The following is a 21,381-nucleotide window of genomic DNA, read 5'->3' on the forward strand; positions in this document are numbered from 1 at the left end:
CTTGAGAGACAGAAACAGGGGAATCTCTGCTTCAGGCCACCATGACCTACCTATCCATTGAATTTCAAGACAGAAAGGGTTATGTATCAGAGACCCTATCACAATCAAAACAAACCAATAAAAAGCAACCCTCTCTTGGCAGAAAAATACTTTCTCCTGATTTTTCAATTCTTTTTTTAAAAAAGATAGATAGATAGATAGATAGATAGATAGATAGATAGATAGATAGATAGATAGATAATTTACACATGCAAAGACAGAGGATAATTTTATAAAAGAGCTATGTTTACATAAAGACAACAGTGAGACATTCTCACAATCCTTGACTGGCCAGTCCCTACTGGTCATATAGCCTTTACCAGAAATAATTGTCCCCAACCTCACCTCACAATCACACCGTATTTCAACATCTAACTTAAGTTTCACTGCCTTCTTAAAATCTGGTCCACAATGAATTAAAACATAGGTTTTAATTTAAATTTAAATTAAATTGTGCTTTAAATTTGTAGTGAAGAGTGTTTTGCTTCACTTTTGTGCTCAGACTGAACGAGACCTTCTTCGTACTAGGCAAGCACTCTTATAACTGAGCTACATCACAAACCCTTCACTCAACAATCCAATGGCAAACTTCAATCTGATCCTAAAAAATGGTAGAATCAACAAGAGTGACATTAATAACCCAAGCCAGGCAAGGTAGATCATGCCTATGAAGAAGTTGAACAGGAGAAACAGGAGGGCATTCATGACTTCAAAGCTAGCTTAGCCAAATAATTTGTACATTTGTAGACTATCCTGGACTATATAGTGTGAGGCCATTTCATAACATATAAACAAAAAAAAAACATTTTAGCGCAGTGAGTACTATATTAAAAAAAAGAACAAGAGTAAGTTTGCATACCCTGAATTTTTCTCCTTGTGTACAATTTGCCACCAGATGTGTTACTTTGGAATTACATTCTTTTCGAATAACTCCACCCATGTGATGAACCAATGTCACCAATTTGACCTCAAAAGAAAAATTGAACAAAATTTATTTTAATGTGAACAAAATCTGTACTAATAACTTGTTTAGCATAACTACAAAACTACACAAGGTTTTTATAAATGCTAAATTATATGTAAAAAAAAAAAAAAACTTTTTCAAAGAGTCACTTGCTATCGTTACAGGCAAAACAATAGAGACAAATAAGAGAGTGTATGAACAGACAAATGGCTCAAACACGGTCAGATTTATTATTTTCATTTCTCTGCCTTATTTTTTTTTACAATATTGGGGATCAAAGCCAAGGTCATACACCCACAAACAAATACATTTGACTTCATTTTTCATGTGAGTTTATCTTTCTTTATGTGTCTGTGAGTATGCACACCTACAAGAAGGTACCAGAGGCCAGAGGAGGGGTCAGACTCCCCAAAAGCTGGTATTATAGGCAGTGGTGAGCGACCTGACAGGGGTGCTGGGAAGCAATCTTTTGTCCTCTAATGAGCAACAAGTACTCTTCACCACAGAGCCATCTCTCCAGCCCCAAATACAAAATTACAGTAATATTTACCAGTTCCAACTTAGAAAATATTGTGAACCAAAAGAGTTTCTATGACTTGTTTATGGTGGTGAGAATACTTTATACTTGGCTTGTATAACAATATTTTGTGTTAACAAAAAACTTCAATTAGCCAATGAGACTAATAAATAGCAAGAAAGTAAAACAGTTTGAATAGTTTGGATCAGTGTGACTAGGAGCTGTCTTGGCTGCTAAGCTGCCATCACACTTACGAGTTCCTCCTTCTTCCTGAATCCAGTGAAGCACAGCACCAGGTTCAGCATGCTCGTGCAATACAGCGGCCGACAGGAAAATGGCAAGGGCTGCAGGACAGAATTTAAACATGAGCTTTCTTTTTAGTTAAGAAAACATTTAGTTTAGAAAACATTTCCTAGAGTTAACAATTTCTCTTCTTGCCAATTAACTTTTCAATACCCAAGGTTTACTTGACTCTTCCGATATGGGGGGGTGGGGGAAGTAACAAAAGTCAGACTGTAAATTTCACAACTAAGTATCTCCCAGCCAGGTCTAGTCAAACACACTTGCTAGCAATCTCAGCATTCAGAAGGCTGAGACAGGAAGACCATAAGTTCATGGACACTCAGGAATCAATAAAATGACCTGGCCTCAAAATTTTAAAAACATCTTATGATTCTCAAACCATAGTTAATTAATACCTTATAACTGGACTCCAGAGTCAGACACTACTGTAATAGCTTCCCATCGCTAGGAAAACCTCAAGCAGCACTGCTAGTGAGAAGGCTCACTCCAGAAGTCAAGCTTACCAAACTGATCCCCAGGACCTACATGATAGAGGTAAAACTAACCAAGTTGTCCTCTGAACTCAAGTACACAACAGCACACGTGTGCATACACACTAAATAAAATGTAATAATAACAAAACTCAAAGGCATCTTAAATAAATATTAGGTGATATGATGCATGCACTTTAACCAAATTTTAACTTTAAAACATGAATTATTTGAGCCTATATACTACAGATAGACTGGAGATCATACTTTAAATACATGCTCAAACATCAGTCCATCTTTATACAAAACACTTCAATTTCTTTGGTTTAGTTTTTATTGTTGTTACTGCTATATTGTTTTGTTTGGTTTCTGAAAACTGTCTCACTGTGTATCCCTAGCTGGCCTCGGACTCAACATTAAACCATATATAAACCACACTGGCCTAGAGTCAACCAGGGCTCAGAGTGAGACCCTGTTTCAAACTAGAGGGGGAAAAAGGCAAAAGTAGGTTGAAGAGATGTCTCAGAGGTTATAACAGTACTTGCTGTTCTTATAAAGCACATGTATCCACATGGCATCACAAACCCCTGAAACTACAGTTGTAGAGAATCAGCTGCCCTTTTCTGGCCTCCACTGGTACCAGGCATGCATATGGTGCACATACATAAATGCAACTACACATACACATAAAATAAATCTAAAAAATACATCAAAACCAACAAACCAAATAGGAAGTAAATACATTAGAATTCTTATACTGAACTATGATTTAAGCCAAGTGTAGTGGGTTATACATTTAATTCCAACATCCAGGAGGCAGAGGCAGGAGGATCTCCATGAGTCCAAGGCCAGCATGGTCTACATAGTAAGTTCCAGAACAGCCAGAGCTACATGGTGAGTGCTTGTCTCAAAGAAGAATGAAAGAGAGCAAGGGACAGGGGAGTGGTTTAAAATCAACACCTGTAATCTCAGTACTAGGAAGGTGGGAACAGTCAAGATCAAGTCATGCTTGGCTGTGCACCAAGTTCAAATCCTGCCTACATGAGAACTGAGAACCTGTCTCAAAAAAAAAGTTCCCCTAGTTGTCTTCTCTCTCTCTCTCTCTCTCTCTCTCTCTCTCTCTTTCTCATACACACAGTAAACATAAATAAAATTAGGGGGAAAAAAGCTAAAATAATTTCCCTAATTACAGACTTATGGTAACGGCTATGACCCAGTTTTCAGTAGAAAGAGAAAAGGTGTGTGTGAACACACGTCTGGAAGGTGAGTCTCAGGAAGTCTCCCCTAAGACACCACGGGTGTACCAGTAAGGCCGTATGTGCGTGCTTCTACATGCACACACAGTCCTCACTGTGTGACTTCCAATAGCCTTGGGTTTCCTGCTAAAAAATTAAAAAGAAATACCTAAGAATAGCCCCTATTAATTATCTTTTTGTTGCAGGAGAGACCTCATGAAGCCAGACTGGCCTAGAACCCACCAAGCAGCCAGAATGAACTTGACTCTTGATGCTCCTATACTCACCCCCAAATGCTAGAATTCTAGACATGAGCCATCACACCCAGCAACTATGAATTGTTCTAAGTGATACATACACTCAACAAGTAACAGGATTTTCTAATTATGAAGTTTCAAAAAAATTTTGTTAATAAAAATTTACTCTTGAAAAGTCGTGCGTGATAAGCATATATCTTGGGGCCTGAAGAGATGGCTCCGAGGTTAAGAGCACTCGCTGCTCCTCTAAAGGTCTTGAGTTCAATTCCCAGCAACCACATGGTGGCTCACAACATCTACAATGAGATCTGGTGCCCTCTTCTGGGGTGGAGGCATAAATATAGGCAGAACACTGTATACATAATAAATCTTTGGAGGAAAAAAAAAAGCACGTTTCTTACCTCTCCCGTTTGTGCACAGCTGAGTATAACTGGTGGTCCAACAATTCTACAGTCATTCTTGTACAAGTCATTGAAGACAGAATTCTGGAAGTCAGTGACTACAAATATATTTTCAAATTCTGGGGAATCCAAACTTCCAAATTCTTCCATTGAGTCCATCTTTACACAGGGCACTTTAAGTTCCTAGATTTTTTTTTTCATATGGTTATTACAAATAAAAATAATTGATAGGTCATATAAAATAAGCAATGACTCCTGTACTTTTTTGACAACTTTAAGATTTGTAGAAAATTTAAGTGTTAAAGGACACAACTCTCGACATAACATATAATAGTGAAAAACCACATTTCTCTACTTAGGTCATCTATCTCCATTCACATTAAGACTTTCAGATCGATACTGTGAAGACATAAATGTAGGCTCTATGGCTCTGTGGTCTATAAACCACCTAGAAGGCATGCTAAGTTCGATGTACTAAGACACCAGAAAATGTCCCTTCTGTTGTTATAGTTTTTGGTTTTGGTAGTAACGGAGAATGAATCTTGAACTCCAAACATGCTAGGCAAACACTCATCCAATGAGCTATTGCCACAGCCTTTTTAGTTTTGTTTTTTTAAAGGCAAGGTTTCAATGTTGCCCAGCCTAGCCTTAAGCCCTCAGCAAACTTCCTGGCCTCAGTCTGCTGAGTGATAAGATTAGAAGCGTCAACCACCAGGCCCCACTTTAAAAATAAAAATAAATAAATAAATAAATCAAGTATACGTATTTTTGATGCATTGCATTAAGTATATAATCCCCAGCGGTTTTTTTTTTCTGACCAAGAAAATTGCTAATATACATTCTGTCTTCAAAATCATAAAAAAACACCTAAAAAGATAAAAGGATACCAATTAACAGCCTCATTTCAATACAGACATGGTATAGAGAGAGCATGAGCCAATTTGGCTGCATAGGACAGATGTATAATATACAAAGGCAAGTATCTTATAATGCTTCATTAAAAAAAAAATCAACATACTGAATGTTAATTCCTGTGTGAAAAGAAGAGAAAAAATAACTCTGAATAGATCAATACATTATTTGGGCTTTAATTTGAAAGTGATGGGCCAAACCACTTGTCCCTGAAATTCTTATGTTGAAAGCTAACCCAAATGAAGAATGCCTTAGCTCACAATGTAATTGTATGTGGCTAAGGACATTACAGAAGCAACTAAAGTTAAACGTGATGTCCCAGGTGGCCCTCATCCAATCTCACTAGGGTGCTCTTAAGAAATTTGAACATCCCCTGTGTGGTGGTGGCGCACACCTTTAAACCCAGCAATTGGGAGGCAGGGGCAGGCAGACCTCTGTGAGTTCCAGGCCAGCATGGTCTACAGAGAGAGTTCCACGACAGCCAAGGCTGTCCACAGAAAGAAACCTTGTCTCGAAATACAAAGGGGAAAAAAAAGAGAGACAGAGAAGTAGAAAGAAATGTGAACATATGTAATAAACAGCAGCAACGTACTACACATGAACAAGGCCATGTCAGCTGTGGCAAGGAAGCCATGTGCAGGCCAAGGGAGGCCTCCAGGGACACTAAACCTGCTGGCACCGATTTTAGACTAGCTCCCCAAATTGAAACAACTAAGTTCTGCTGTGTAAGCTATCTGTGTTACTTTGTTTGAACAGGCCTAGCAAACCAATGTAACTGAGGGCCAGGCTGTTAGCTTGGTAGTGAAATGGCTGCTTAACATGCGTGAGATCCTGGGTTCAATCTGCCAAAATATAATAAATAATGATTATTATGAAGCTGGACTAGAGAATTAGATATACTGAAAATAGTGAGGCAACGTAATCAATAATCACTGCTTATTTATATTTTGGGAAAAAAAACAGCAAGAATTTAAACTAAACATAAAATTAATGAGGAAAAGTACTTAAACCTATAAAGAAAATTACAGATCTTTGTCCTTTACTTAAAATAACAATGTCTCTAAAATTTGAACTTATAATAGATGCTATAGTTTTGGCTTTCAGAAACAACCCAATTCTAGAATTCTAAAATAAACTACTTCCTACATTTCTAATTCAGAGTGTACAATACACGTCATGCCTGATTCCAATCACCAGAGCGAAGCAATTCAATCGAGGGAAGTGAAGCATGCCACATGCAATGAGATGCTTGACCTACCATATTAATAACACTTTTTATTAATTTTTCATCCGATTTTCCAGGACAACTTTCTTTTATCTTTAAAACAGGGACTTCCATTATCTTAACAGTCTGTAGAAAAGAGACTTAAGTATAAGATTATGAAAGATAGGAAAGTATTTACAAAGATGGGTGAAGAATCTCTTTAGAAATGAACTACAAACCCAAATTCCTTACCTTTAAGGCCTTTAGAAGATCTTCTTGTTTCCCAGCTTCCTGGACCACTATCACTCTTGCTTCAACCTGAGGCATTTCTTCTATTAAAATGTAAAACATTTCAACATAGTAACAAGATACAAAGAGCACAATTAGTTTCTAGGCCTTCATCCTATCTCTGGGAGCAGAACTTTCCCAGAAGTTAAAATAACCTAATTCTAAATTTCCTACAAAAATATTTGACCATGTATCGCTTTTTTTAAAAAGAGAAAATACATTGTATCAGAAAGCATACAACATCAAGAAACAATTCCAGCCCCACAAAGAAACATTATGAAGCATGGCCCACCCCCCTCTAAAGTACATCAAACTTTAAGTACATCTAACAAAGCAGTAAAATACAGTGGCTCCTCCCTTAACCATGAATAAATTCTAGCTAAACAACCGTACAGCTAGACTGCCTCAATACAAATAAAGCAGTAACAACAGTAAGTATTTCTCACAGTGGGGGAGCAATAGCCCAAATGATGGACAGAGAATGCAGACACAGAACACTAATTACTGAATACCCATGTTTTAACTTAACAACTGTTACATCAGTTAGCAAAACATCAGAAGTACTTAAGGATTAAAATAATAATTCTGTGTTTTTAAACGCAGGTAATAAGCTTACCATCAACATTTGAAGTAGATGCCATGCACAAGTTTTCTTTAGAAGTTTCAGTAACTTTAGAATCAAAAATGGAAGAGTCTGCCAAGCTAGTTATCTCAGTAGGAGATGTTAATACACTGCTGTCAGCCATTGTTGGTAATATTTTATGAAGGCTAAAAAAATAAAATTTGAAATGTGAACATACGAAACAAACACGGTCAATTGCAACAAGCTTTAGAACAGTGGTTCTCTCCTTACTAAAGCTGCAAACCTTTAATATAGTTCCTCCCCCACCATAAAATTATTTCATTGCCACTTCATAACCATAATTTTACTATTATGAATCATAATATAAGCATCTGAAAAGCAGAATATCTGTGATGACCAAAGGGGTCAGAAACACTACATTAGAAACTGTATTTGTGTATGCAAGATTTATAAGCTAGGTCCAGGTGGCAGGGTAGGAGGTCATGCTCATAATCTCAGCACATAGGAGCTGGAGGTAGAAAAATCAGGAGTTGGAGATCATCCCTTACACCATGAATTCAGAGGCAATGTGGGGTACAAGAGGCCCTATCTTAAAATCTCCATGAATCTAAGTTCTCCCTTCTATAAAATAAAACAGCTCAGGCCTAGTTTATAGAAATAAATTAAAAAATAGTTAGCTGGGTTCAGTGGTGCATGCCTGTAATCCCAGCACTCTGGGCAACAGAGGCTGGCAAATCTCTGCGAGTTCGAGGCCAGCCTGGTCTACAAAGGGAGTCCAGGACAGCCAAGGCTACACAGAGAAATCTTGTCTCAAAAAACCGATAGATAGGTAGACAGGTTGGTAGATAGATAGATAGATAGATAGATAGATAGATAGATAGATAGATAGATAAGAAAGTGATATAAGCACACAAAAGGCACAAATAATTTTCTACCTTTCTTTTATATCTATCTTCAACCTATTTCTTGTCCTAAATGTTTACATGTCTATCTACCCACCAATAATCCCACCTTTACTCTTCAACTCATTCTCCTGGCCCAACATCAGTCTCAAATCAAGTAACTCTAGTTTCAAATTCTATGTGCCAACAATGAATTTCTGAGCAGCTGTCAAGCTCAAATTGCAATGTATTTCATAACTGCTTTATTAGTGATCAGCTCTACTTAGCATATCAACTTCAATCATCACTCTTGACTCAACCTTTATGGATTCTCAGAACCTTTTATAGGTAGTTGTCCAGCGCATAATTATTGGTATTTTTATATTAATTCCCAACCATCTCTAAGATTTGACAAGAAAAATAAATATAAATTAGTACCAATTTAAATCTAGACTATGAAAGGCATCTAGGACCTAAGAATTGCAAAGGTAGGTAAGAAAGGCAGGGAAGAAAGTTTAATTCAGGTATGGAGCTTGAGATTGTTGTCGCTCAGTGGTGAGTGCTAGCCTACCACACTCAAGACTCTGGGTTTTATACCCAACTAGGGAAGGGGAGGGGGTGGAATAAATATCTTAAATATTCAACACATATAACAGTCTCATCTTTACCTCAGAGCTTAGCCTCACTTTATTAAAAAATGTCTGACCCACTTGTCCTACTTCAGACTCATAAAGTACTCAGAGACTGCTCCAGATTCTTAGGAAAGACAATTTAAACTGTGTGCTTGGAGAAACAGTATGGTATGAATCTCTGTTTCTGCGCGGTGAGTCTATGTAGTGCAAAATGTACACACTACACACAATTGTCAAAATCATACACTTAAGTCTGATACCTGTGTCTGGCTCAGCTCTGCACTAAGTCTCAGTTTCCATATGAAAGAAACAGACATAGTAATATGACTCCTATCCAGGTTGTGATAGAAACTATATAGGCATCTTGAAAGGACAAATAGCTATTCATATTTATACAGTATTCACAACTCGGTATTGTTTATTATCTATAGCAATCAATATTCTAAAGTTCTCTACAGAAAAGCTCTTTGTTCATACAAATTCCATACAGCCTTTTCCTTCATCTTCTAAAAATCCTTTCTAGTGAAAAAACACAAGGTTCTCAGTCACTTAAGGAAATGTCACAACAAAATGACTTCTATCAACATTCTGCTATATACCCATAAATCAGTGCTGGGTTCAGCCATCATCAGAAGCTAAAACCTGCAGCAAAGGGAAACAAATACGGAAACCCACAGCCAGACATTACATAGTGACTGAGACCTTGGAACACTTAGCCCTAAATGGATATCTCCATCAAATCCTTCCCCTTAGAGCTCAGAGAACCCCTCAGTAGAAGAGCAGGAAAGAGAGTAAGAGTCATGGTGGATGGGGACGCCAGGAAATAAGGCCTCTAAATCAACAGGACTGATGCACATATGAACCCAGAGACAGACGCAGCATGCGCAGGGCCTGCACAGGTCCCAGCCAAATGGGGTTCCAGCGGAGAGGAGGAGGTCGACATGATCTCCTACCCCTAACCAAGAAGCTATCACAAACTGACCACCCACGAAACAAAATATAATGTTCTCCCAAAGAGTCTCACTGGGTATACAGAGCACAAAGGGCAGCTTCCAGACCCAACAGTAAATGGGCAACTTAAAATGAACTCCGGTATTTTTGTGGCGATATTCTGCCTCATAATACTTTGTCTGGGTATTTTTATTTAAACCTTTCTGGTCCTTGTTTATATACCATGGTTTCCAATTTTGTGGTTTTCTCTGTTTGTGTCTCTGCTTATGTATGCGCTTCTCACGCTTTTTCTTTGTATTTTCTTTCTGTTTGAATTTTTTTTCTATTCTTTGTTTTGTTTTTGTTTCTGCTTGTTAGTTTTCTAAAGAAACAAAAGAGGCTGTAGAGTTGGATGGGTGGGGAGATGGGGAGGATCTAGTAGAAATTATTAGAATGTATTGTATGAAAAAACAAAAATAGCCAGGCAGTGGTGGAGCAAACATATCTTTAGTCCCAGCAATCAGGAAGCAGAGACAAAAGATCTCTGCATTCCAGGCTAGCCTACAGACTGATCTACAGAGCAAGTTTCCGGGCAGCAAGGGGTACACAGAGAAACCTAGTCTCGAAAAAAACCAAAACAACAACAAAAAGAAACATGCACAAAACAAAAAAAACGAGAGAGAAACCACAACAACAAAAAATGCTTCCAGTGATAAAACCATTACCTTGATCATTACACACTGCATAAATGTACTAAAATTATACTAAGGCTTGACATATAGCTTAGTGGTAAAGTCTGGATGAGGTTCTGGGGAAAAATAAAAGGAAAAAGAAATGTCAACATACATCCCATAATTACATACAACTATGTACCAAAGCTTTACAATGGGATTTTATTGATAAGTTTACATGACCCTTTTTTGTTTGTTTGTTTTTGTTCTTGTTTTAGTTATTCAAGACAGGGCTTCTCTATTTTATTTCTGGCTGTCCTGGAACTCACTCTGTAGACCAGGATGGCCCCAAGAGATGCACCTGCCTTCGCCTCCTTGAGTGCTGGGATTAAAGGCCTGTGCCACCACCTCCCAGCTACTTGACCCTCTTTTAAAATCACTACAACAGTTGATTGATAATTAATTTCAGGCATGGTCCTGAAATTCCAGGACCCACAAGCCAGAGACAGGAGTACACAGCTAAGCTCTTTCTCACCACACCCCAAAAAATGCTTGAATGCATGTATCATTTATCTTCAAAAGTTTCAGAATTTACAGCAGAAGAGCTATATGGTAAAGTAATGATGTAACTAGCATCCAACAATCTGATTTCAAACTGAAATGCACCAATTTTTTTTTTTCATTTTCACATATTGTATGTATTTGTAGCTCCGCTGTAGCATGCAAGAAGTCATCCCCAGGCACCTCATAAACCAGGCATGGTGAACGTGCACCTGTAACCCAGGCACTCAGGAGGGGGAGGCAGGCAGATCATAAGTTCAATGTCACCCTTGGCTCCATGACTCAAGCGTATGCTGGGCTCCCCGAAACCCTGTCTCACAACACATAGGTTCTTTTAAACAGTCATTTTAGCTTTCCTTTTAAATAGACTCTTTTTCATAAAAAGTTATCCAAAGCAAAGAACCAAAATTACAACAGTATGCACGTTCTTAATAACAGTGTGATTAGCAATCCTCATTTCCTTGGAGCTTAACAGTTTACAGGTGCTGTCCTAACTCTTTTTCTTGCCGCTTACTTGACTTTTGCAGCCGCCCTAACAGACGAATACTGCTGCTATATCCAGTTGTGGCTAAAGTTGCTTCCACAGCGACTCCAAGCCGGGTCTCACTCCGCTGATAGCGCTTTGTTAACCACTAACCACACACATCTGTGGCCAGGAAGGGGCGGGGCAGCCCGGGTTTTATATGTAAAAAATCGAAAATCGGAATTCTGCAGGAATTCCAGAGGGAAACCACAAAACAATCAGGGCGGCAGCGGGACTGGGCCGCCAGCCAAAATCCCGGTCCCGAGACCGTCCTTCGCCCTGGGGCGCCCGGCAGGAGCACCACAGGGAGGAGGAAGATCGCAAGGAAAGAGCGGGCCGGGGATGGAGGCCGGAGAAGGGGCGGATGGGGAGGAGGGGTGGGAGGGGAGCGGGACACAGGCAGGTATGGAGCCCGTGACGGGGGCCCCGGGGACCACGCCGGCCTCGGAGGCCGAGGCCCACGGTTCCGGCCACCCGTATCCCCGCCCGTCCCCAACTCACCCCGCGGTGCTCACCAGGCTCAGACAGAAAAAAAAATAACCCCTCCGCAGCGGTCCTTGGTTACTCTCCTCAGACGCCGACTCTCCCCGCTGGCGCCGCCATGGCTCGCGGGAGGCTGCCGCCGCCGATTCAAAAATCCAGCCGCTCTCTCTAAGAGCCATGCTGATTGGCGCGCCCTGTCAAGCTCTCTCTGATAGGCTGGAGCCCCTAGGGGAGTGCTGATTGGTCAGCTCCCAAAGCCCGCCCCCGAGGAGACACCGGTTAATTGGCTGTACGTGTGTTTCAAATAAGCTAAACGGATGAAGCGTGCGAACGTCAGCGGAGGGCCCGGATGTGGCCGGGAGGGGGCGTGGCTCCGCAATGCCTCTAGAAGCTGCAGGTGTTTCTGTGGTTACCGTTTGTTTATTGAGTAAACAGTCCATTTCCTGAGGAGCAGTCTCTCTACCGTCACCTCCAACTTGAAGAAAAAGTACCAAGCACCGCAAGTCCTTCTGCTCTTCCTACTTCCCAGATTTTATTCTTAAAGACGAGCTTGCATCTGAGCAATTAAAAAAAAAAAAAAAGAATTCCCTGAGGCAAAAGTGCTTCTGGGTAACTTCTCCCAATCCCCCTCCGGCCCAGCCTAAGAATGTTAGTGCCTGTCCTTTGAAATCTAGACCAGAAGTGACCAATTATTTCCTGGGTGTCAGTATGGCTACTCTGAAAATTGTTTCTAGGTATGACGTTTTATAACACGATCTCTTAAACATACACTTCTAGCTGAGTGTGGTTGTTAAAGCCTGTGACCCCACCACTGAGGAGGATGAGGCTGGAGGTGACAACCTGAGCTACACAGGAAAGCCTGTCTCAAAACGATTATTTTTCTAGTTTAAGTAAAACCCAACCGAGTGATGGTTGAATTAAATGAAAAGGGAGGAGGGGATCTGTTGCTATGCCGCAAATCTCAAGAGATAGAAAACTACTTTTCTTTTTTTAGATTTGTTTATGAGTCTGACTTTTTGCCTGCATACATGTATTTTTCCTGCATGTGTGTGCAACATGTGACTGCCTGGTGCCCTTGGAGGTAAGGAGGCTGGATTCCCAGGGACTAGAACTACAGAGGATAGAGGATTATGAAACACCTTGTGGGTGCTGGGAATGAAACCCAGGTCCTCTGGGAAAGTACCAAGGGTTAACCACCGAAACAGCTCTGCAGCCAAAAACCTACTGTCAAACAACCTAACTCCCTGAGAGCTTTAGCAGCCTGAACAGTTCGTGATGCTATTCACAGAATGAGGAAGACAGTTTGTAGTCCTAGTTTTTCCTGCTCACCAACATCTACGGCCTTTCATTCACTAGAATTCCCTGCTAGCCGTTAGGGCAAGTGCAGAAGAAAAGAAAAATAGGCTTTGAAATTGCCCTCCCGAGTGTGCTTGTAACTTAAGCTTGGGTGTGTCTGGCATTCCAAACATTCTCCTCACTAAAGCTGACGACAGCCCAGCTTCCTTTGCCTCGGCCTTAGGAAAACAAGCTTCCCAGTCTGTTGGGAGAGAAGTGATGTCAGTGCAGGCAGGTGAGGCTGGCCTTTCAAAGCCCGTGCAGCGGTTTGAGGAGAAGCGAATGAGGGATACCGTCTTCACTTGTAGGTGCTCAGCAAATGTGTATTAACTGTAAGAAAGCCACCGTACTTGCCTGGGGTAAAAACATGAATAAAAGTATAGATCTAGCCTGGCAGAATGCAGTGAGGTGTGTTCGGTTTCAGGCCTCCGCTCAGTTCCTACCTGCTGCAGGGCGTGGCTGGCATGACCAGATCTCAAACCTGAACTTTCCAGCCCAGAGGCGGCAGGGGCTTCCCTTCACATTTTGGCTCCCTGTTTGCCCTCTCCTCTCCACTTCTACTCTTCTTCTCATCCTCCTCCCCCTCACCCACCCCCGGCCCCCGCCCCTCCACTGTGAGTCTCTCTCTCTCTCTCTCTTTCTCTCTCTCTCTCTCTCTCTCTCTCTCTCTCTCTCTCTCTCTCTCTCCTCCCCCCTTTTCTCTCCCTCCCTCCTGCATGGCAGCCAAGAGAACTCCTTCCGATAAACCTGCATTTATTTATATATTATAACTTCATCTTGCAAATTAGCTCGTTCCGACCTTTCAGTCAGGGTGTAGTGGTGCACACCTGTTATCTCTTCACCAGGGATTCAAGGGCAAGCATTCAGGGTCAGCCTTGGATACAGGCCAGCCTGATGTTATAATGATGACAGCTTGTGAAACCCTGTCTAAAAATATAAAGGAACTCAGAAATAGCAGATGGATGTAAAGGAAACCTAATAGAGAAAATAATGTATGGGGAGCATTTTAGATAATTATGTATGTGAGATGATTGCTACCAAACTATACTTAACAGAGTGCAGATCCTGTGAAATAAACCACAATCTTTACTCTGAATCCTCACTCTGTGTGTGTCAGTTGTTTGGAGGTCAGAAGAAAACTTTGAAAAGACAATTCTTTCCTTCTACTGTGGGTTTGAGAAATCCAGCTTAGGTCATCAAGTCTGCATGGCAAGGAATTTTATACACTAGGCCATCTCAATGGCCTAAATATTTGCAGTGTGAGGGGGGGGGAAAAGGAGTGGGGTTGTGGGGAATGACTCAGCAGTTAAGAGCTCTGTGGCTCTTGAAGGACCTGGCTTTGGTTCCTAGGGCCCACATGGTGATTCAAAACCACCCCTAACCCCAGTTCCAAGGGATCTTATATTTTATGCTTTCTTCTAACCAGATGTGGTCATCAGGCATGCACACAGTAAATATACATACGTACAGCAAAACACTCATACACATAAAATAAAAAATGTAAATCCAAGCATGTTTTTAATGTGAATTTATTTTAAATGCTATATTGCTCCCAGATAAGCAGCAAGTGTGCCAAACTTCTACAAGGACTAAGTTAAAGCTGTTCTCAGTCCTTTACTCACAGTTATCAATCACACTGTAACTACTGAGCATCCAGTTAAAAGAATGCTAGAAATGAGGCTAGACCTTTTACAAGATAGACAAGGACCTTGACTTCAGGATGAAATTAACATTTATTCTACACAAAGGTTTTCGAAAACTTTGGATACATGGGCAACAACATGAATAACTGTCTGATTCCGAAGCTCTTTCAAGTGTTTTCATGCTTCTGAGTCTACATCTAGCAATCATTTTAATAACACATTTATAGATAGGGTATGAGCAAACTAACTGAAGACATAGTAACCTTGAACTTCTAAATATAAATAAATAAATACCAGGCACTGATTTATTTACTTACTTGTGGCCAACCTCTCAAAAAAAGCTCAGAATAATTCACACACCAATAATCCCAGCACACAGCAGTAGAGGCAGAAGCTCATGACCAGACTGGGCTACACGGTCAGTTCCAGGCTTCCCTAAGCTCGACAGTGGACTAGGACTAGTCCAAAGGACTAGGCATGGTGATGCATGCTGACAGTTCTAGTTTTGGAAGGTAAAAGCAGGAGGATCCAGAGTTCAAGGCCATGCCAGCAAACATGTGGCTGCTTGTGCAATAAGTGGCATAACTGTTACAGGGTAACCACGTGCTTTCTGATTAGATTTGCTCCAGAGAAGAGAATTCATGCTTGGTGCTGTAAACCTGCTTTAAAACCCATGGTTGTGGAGGTCCTAGACCCTAAGAAAAATCTGCTATCATTATTTCGTTACACAGACATTGTTGTGAAACTGCCTTATAAAATACTTATGCGTATAACCATTGATTGAAATAACAGAATGAGCTAATGACAAGACGGTGTTATATATAAATAAATGCAGGATTACTGGAAGCGGCTGCGGAGGGGAGGGGAAAGAGAGATGGGAGAAGCATGCAGAGACAGAGGAGGGAAAAGAGGAGAGACACAGAAAAAAAGACAGGACAGGAAGAGGCAGAGAAGAAGGAAGGGAGGAAGGTGCAGAGGAACCAAATGTCTGGATTATATAGTGAAGGGCCTCTGGGAGAGGGGAAGCCCAGCCCCCACGGTGAGGGATTCAGGATAGAGGGCAGGGTGTGCCAGCCACGCCTTGCATCATGTAGGGACAAAGGGATGTCAAACACCCATAGCTTAGTGCTGCTCTTAATCTGGGTCAGAGAAGCTTCTTTTTGCAGAAGACAACATAGCTACTCATAATGGGACAAAGAGCTGAGGATAACTGACCATTGGGTTGCTCAGCATTAAGTGGGATATTTTTTCGCTTCTTCTCCCACTCCAAGGTTCAGAGAACACTGAAGAAGAGGAAGCAGAAAGAATGAAAGAGACTGAGGGGGACCTGGAGAAATGGCTCAGCAGTTAAGAGCACTGGCTGCTTTTCCAGAGGTAGTGAGTTCAATTCCCAACACCCACACAGTGGCTCAAAACCATCTGTAATGGGGTCTAATGCCCTCTACTAACTTTCATGTGTTCATGCAGGCAGAGCATTCATACAAATAAATAAATCTAGAAAGAAAGGAAGAAAAAGAAAACACAAGAGAACAGGTGATTTCCCACAGCTGCAGAGCATCTTGAAATGCCTATAGTCTCCTGGTAGTACTTGACCTTGGAGAACAAGGGGGAAAGACTCTCCCCTTTAATTCTTCTTATCACATAGATGAGCCCCCAAATACGGCCATTGAACTGCCAGAAGTTTGGTTATACCATTTTGGTTCTTGTAAATTACTGTTTAATATTTAGATATAACTTAAGAAAAAAACCAAATACTTAAATTCACTTTGGTCAGACATAATTTTGTTCTTTAACCCAGTCCTTGTAATTATTTTGGAAAAAAGACCAGTAGCTCCTTGGACTTAAGTAGAGATTTGACATCAGTGTTTTGAACTTTGACTTTTTACATACCTTTCTCAGACCCGTTTGACTTTTTAAAACTTTCAAGCTTTCTTTTCCCTGCTCAAAAATTATCCAGCCAATTTAGAAGACATAATAACATTAATAAACCAATACTCAGTAAGCCTAGCCATGGCAACTGCAAAATGGCACAGCTAAGGTAGTAGCAGTTGTTTGTCTTGGGAGATGGTATTACATAATGCCACGTTAATGGAAGGAATTCATATATCCAAACAGCATACATAGTGAATTAATATTACTTGAGTATGCACTGTTAAACTGTTGGGCTTGGTAAATTCCCAGGTAAAATCTACAGAAAACACAGCAAGACAGTCTTTATACACTAAGAGCAAGCTATCATACCCATACTTTTGATTTTGAATAAGTGTAAGTAGCAGATAGGGACAGGGCTTTATATCATGAGATAAATAATGGTCACATCATCTTTATTCTTTGAACATTCTCTTGTTCTCCTTTCTCCTTGTTACAGAGTTAGTGGGCAGTAAAGGGGGCTTTGGAGGATATTTTGAAACAAAAAAAAAAATGCTAGAGTCTAAAGTGTGAAGGCCAAGTCCCACCTCCAGAGCTAGTTTCTCAAACAGCACGTGACAGTGTAATGTGTAGAGAAAGGCCTTTGTTCCCCTGTAAGACTGAATCTAGCAGTCTACACAGAAAAGAGAAAGAGAGAGAGAGAGAGAGACTTGCTGATGAGTCCAGTGATATCCATTCCCCTTATAGGCACATCTACATGAGTCCTGGCATCCTCCTCTAGTGATAGCATTGCTCTGTGCGAGTGATCAGCCATGGGGTTGAAGACAAGCTAGATACAGAAAGAAGCAATAGGCTCCAGCTCACTGGCTCACTGATAAGTTGAGGAAGCCCGGGAGCCACAATTTATCTGCATCTGTCTAGGACCCATCAACTTACCAATTCAGGCTAGTCATTTGAAGAAACCAAGAGAGAAGAACCGTACCACAGTTACAAAAAGATCACAGCAAAACCGAAGCCCAACAGTGACCAGTACCTGGCATCCACTCAAGAGCTGGGCCTAGGCAGCTTCATTTCTCTCTGCCTGCCTCAGCTCGTAGAGCTCATCTCATGGGCTCAGACCAGCTTCATTACAGAGCTGCTGTCCTCAGCAGTCAACCCACAATGAATGGCATAAAAACCAGCGCTCCCTGGGTGACTCTTGTATATTACTGAGTTTCGTTGCCAGCCTAAGATGCAACCCTGGCCCTCTCTGGACCACCTCTGGGTGCTGACCCTGAGGGAACACTTCAGAGATTTCACCTCAACAATTCTGGCCTCTTCTTAGTCCTAAATAATTTCTTAGCTCCAACTGGCCAGTATCTCTTATCCCAGCAAAGCAAAGGCTTTTGCATATTACTAGTTTTTCAGCCCCAAATGGTCATGAATGGCCATGATGGAATCTTTAAGGGAACTCTCAAACTTCCCTCAGAACCTTCAAAGCCAGGCCTATTAGCCCATTATCAGGTACAGCTGACAGGATTGGCCCTCCTTCACAGACTTGCCTCTGATGCCCATCATATTGCCTCACGTCTGGTTCCTAGATGGGCAGACTGTCCTCTTTTGTGGGGACCACTCCTGGAATACCTGTGACCTGAGGCTGGGGGGTCATCTAAATTACACAGGTTCGTGGGTCCTTTTAGACTTGGACATCAAGGTTTCCAACACACAGCCATGAAGCCAAGGATTAAAGGCTGTAATGAGTATGATACCCTGTTTTTGTTTGTTTGTTTGTTTGTTTGCTTTTGTTTTTGTTTTGAGACAGAATCTCAGACAGTTTACACTACCCTCATTTATAAACAAAGCTATATACAATGTCACACGAAATAGAGTTACAAAGATTCAGACCCTCTAAGAACTTCATTTAAGGCTTTTTTTTTTTTTTTAATGAATAGCCATGAAATTTCTGTCAATGTTTAAAAAAAAAAAAAAACTAGCAGCATCTTCTAATTAACTTGTAATACTTCCAAGATGGTTATGCTTTAGCATCTTCTAACCTGTCACCTTTCCTGTAAAACAAGCTTTAGATATTATAACCACTGTGAGCCGGAGGAAGCTGTTCCGCACACTTCAATAGTCAATAATTAATACATGAATCTTTTGCTTTATTCATGTGAATCATTAAGCTAAAAATCACTTGACACTGATTTGCAAGACTGTAGCCACAGCTCAGGTGCTTCTCTGCGCACTAGAATTTATTCCTCTGGTAGACCAAAGTGGAGCCAAGCAGAGAAAAGCATTCTTTCAAATCGCGTAATTTGAATAGCAAAATGTTAGCTGTGGAAAGAAGACTTCACATTGTCTCATTTTTCTATTTTACATGTGACCTTTTGCAAGGCTAGCCACAGAGGGCTCACACAAGGTTAGCTAACTATTAAGTGCCAAACCAAGATCAAAGGTTCATTTATACTAACCTACATTTTTTTTTTTTTTTGCTTTTTGCTTTTTGCTTTTTCGAGACAGGCTTTCTCTGTGTAGCCTTAGCTGTCCTGGACTCACTTTGTAGACCAGGCTAGCCTCAGATTCACAGCAATCTGTCTGCCTCTGCCTCCCAAGTGCTGGAATTAAAGGCGTATGCCACCACGCCTGGCTTTAATCTATAATTTTTATTAGGGATATTTACAGTTTACAGCATGCATGCAAAAGTGCCAATATACTTATCTATAAGTTTTACCTTTTTAGGAACTGGAGAGGTGAAGGCATGATCTGTTACCCTCCTCGGCAGACAGCAGACACATGCGGCATATATTCATGCAGACATACACATAAATTAAAAAGTTGGGAATGGGACAGGTGCAGTAACTTATGTCTGTAATTATAAGATTCAGGAGGCTCATGCAGGAAGATTGGAATAAATTTAATGCTAGTCTGGACTTCATAGTGAGTCCCAGACCAACCTGGATACAGACCCTATCTTAAATAGAAAAAATAATATTCATGAAGCTGAAGTAAAGCAGAGAGGTCAAGAATTAAAGGCCAGCCTGGCCTACATAGTGAGTTCCAGGCGAACCTGAGCTATAGAGTGAAAAGACCTTGTCTCAAAACAAACAAAAGTCAGTATTCAGGAGGCTGAAGCAGGATGATCATAAGTTAAAGGCCAGCCTGGGCTACCTCAGTTCAAGGTTATCTCCTACTTCATATGACCTTATCTCAAAAACAAAAACAACCAACTAAAACTGAATAAATAACTGAAGCTCTCTCTATGGGAGCCTTACTGATTTGCCCTTCAGTTTATTCCCAGAGCCTAGTAACAGTCACTAGCCATTCACAAAACTTACCATAAGAATCACATTGTACATGATCAAGAATCAATACTACTTTCAACATGCAAGGTGACATGGCACAAATCTCAAGTCATGTCTTCCAGAAAGTGCTTTATCTTAGTAGGTCTGATTTCAACTATACCTGATTATTATCTGACAGATACACACACTCATCCATACCCCCTGCCTCCAACACACTATAGTGCAAAGATTGAACTCAGGGTTTTATGGGCCTCTTGTACATTAGGCAAGAGCTCTACCACTGAGCTCATTACTATTCAGTGTCCTTCTCTTGAGTTCTAACTACACTTTTCTTCCTTATCAGGGTCTCTCTACATATATTTGCCTTTCTCTACTTGTTCCTCTATCACCTAGTTCCCATTTGTGTGTGTGTGTGTGTGTGCTTGTGTTTGAGACATGGTATCCTAGAGCTGAGGATAACCCTGAGCTTCTGATCCTCCTCCTTGTTAAGGTTACAGGTGTGGTTCTGAGATTACAGGCATGCATTGCCATGCCCTGTTCATGGGTGCTAGGGATGAAACCCAGGACTTCAGCATGCTAGGCAAGAATCTGCCAGCTGAACTACATCCCCAGAACCTCTCTATTCCTTTAATTTTAAACCTTTCAAGGACTGTTCTAACTGTTCACAGTGTCAGAATCCTGTAGTAAGAAGTTTGTAATTTGGGTTTCTTTAAATATTATGGGAATAGCTTTTCGTTTTAATCCTAGGTGTGGGGATAGAAGGCTGCCTCACAGCCGGTGACTATGATCTGCCTCATGCTCTAGCAGAGGTGTGGTTTTACCAGCTGCGGATAGTTTCTGTGTGTGTGTGTGAAGTTTGACATTCTGGGAACTTTCCAGGAGGTATATAAATGCTTCAGTTGGCTGGTTGGTGGTTGGTCAGGTGGTTGCACACAAAGAACAAGAAGAAATTAGATAATCTGACAACGAAGATCAAATTTTTCCCAAGGAACACCCCTAATGAGCAGGAAGTAGTCTAAATTAATGATATCCTCCTGCCCCCCATCCTTCTTTCTCTTCTACCTAGTGTCGGGGGGGAGGGCAGTTGGAAGGGTGCAATAAGGGTGAAAGAGAGTAAGGAACCCACAAAGTACTAAAAATTCCGGTTACAGAATCCCATACCCTAACCCCTAACAACCATAAATACCTCTTCTATTGATGTATTGGTGTAATGACTGGTGAGATGTTTGTTTTATTTTCTATCTCTGGCACTTGAAAGGGCGCTGCCTTTCTGCTCACCATTTTATCACAGTACCAAAAATCAGGTAAATAACAAAAACATTGAAATAATAAAATATGAAATCGCAATTTTTTTACTTTTATTTTATTGTGTGTTTGTAATCATATTGTTTCTCCTAGA

At 40.8% G+C, this 21,381-nt stretch overlaps 1 protein-coding gene across 5 annotated transcripts in view; it reads right to left on the reverse strand.

Moving 5' to 3' along the window:
- The window catches only part of Ect2 (epithelial cell transforming 2), a 57,844-nt gene extending 45,815 nt beyond the window's left edge, over positions 1-12,029 (reverse strand). Inside the window, exons 1-8 of one of the 5 annotated variants that reach the window (XM_060378152.1) lie at positions 11,887-12,029; positions 10,342-10,424; positions 7,207-7,358; positions 6,555-6,634; positions 6,357-6,449; positions 4,187-4,369; positions 1,775-1,864; positions 899-1,006 (exon numbers count right to left, since the gene is read on the reverse strand). In XM_060378152.1, coding sequence (XP_060234135.1) covers positions 899-1,006; positions 1,775-1,864; positions 4,187-4,369; positions 6,357-6,449; positions 6,555-6,634; positions 7,207-7,336 — 684 coding nt within the window. In that variant the 5' untranslated portion in view covers positions 7,337-7,358; positions 10,342-10,424; positions 11,887-12,029. Of the gene's footprint in view, positions 1-898; positions 1,007-1,774; positions 1,865-4,186; positions 4,370-6,356; positions 6,450-6,554; positions 6,635-7,206; positions 7,359-10,341; positions 11,766-11,872 lie in introns of those variants that run through there. The other 4 variants (XM_021653716.2, XM_060378154.1, XM_021653714.2 and 1 more) reach the window with 4 other exon arrangements.
- Positions 12,030-21,381: the final 9,352 nt, after the last annotated feature.

Source organism: Meriones unguiculatus, chromosome 2, assembly GCF_030254825.1.
Source record: "Meriones unguiculatus strain TT.TT164.6M chromosome 2, Bangor_MerUng_6.1, whole genome shotgun sequence".
NCBI classification, from domain to species: Eukaryota; Metazoa; Chordata; class Mammalia; order Rodentia; family Muridae; genus Meriones; species Meriones unguiculatus.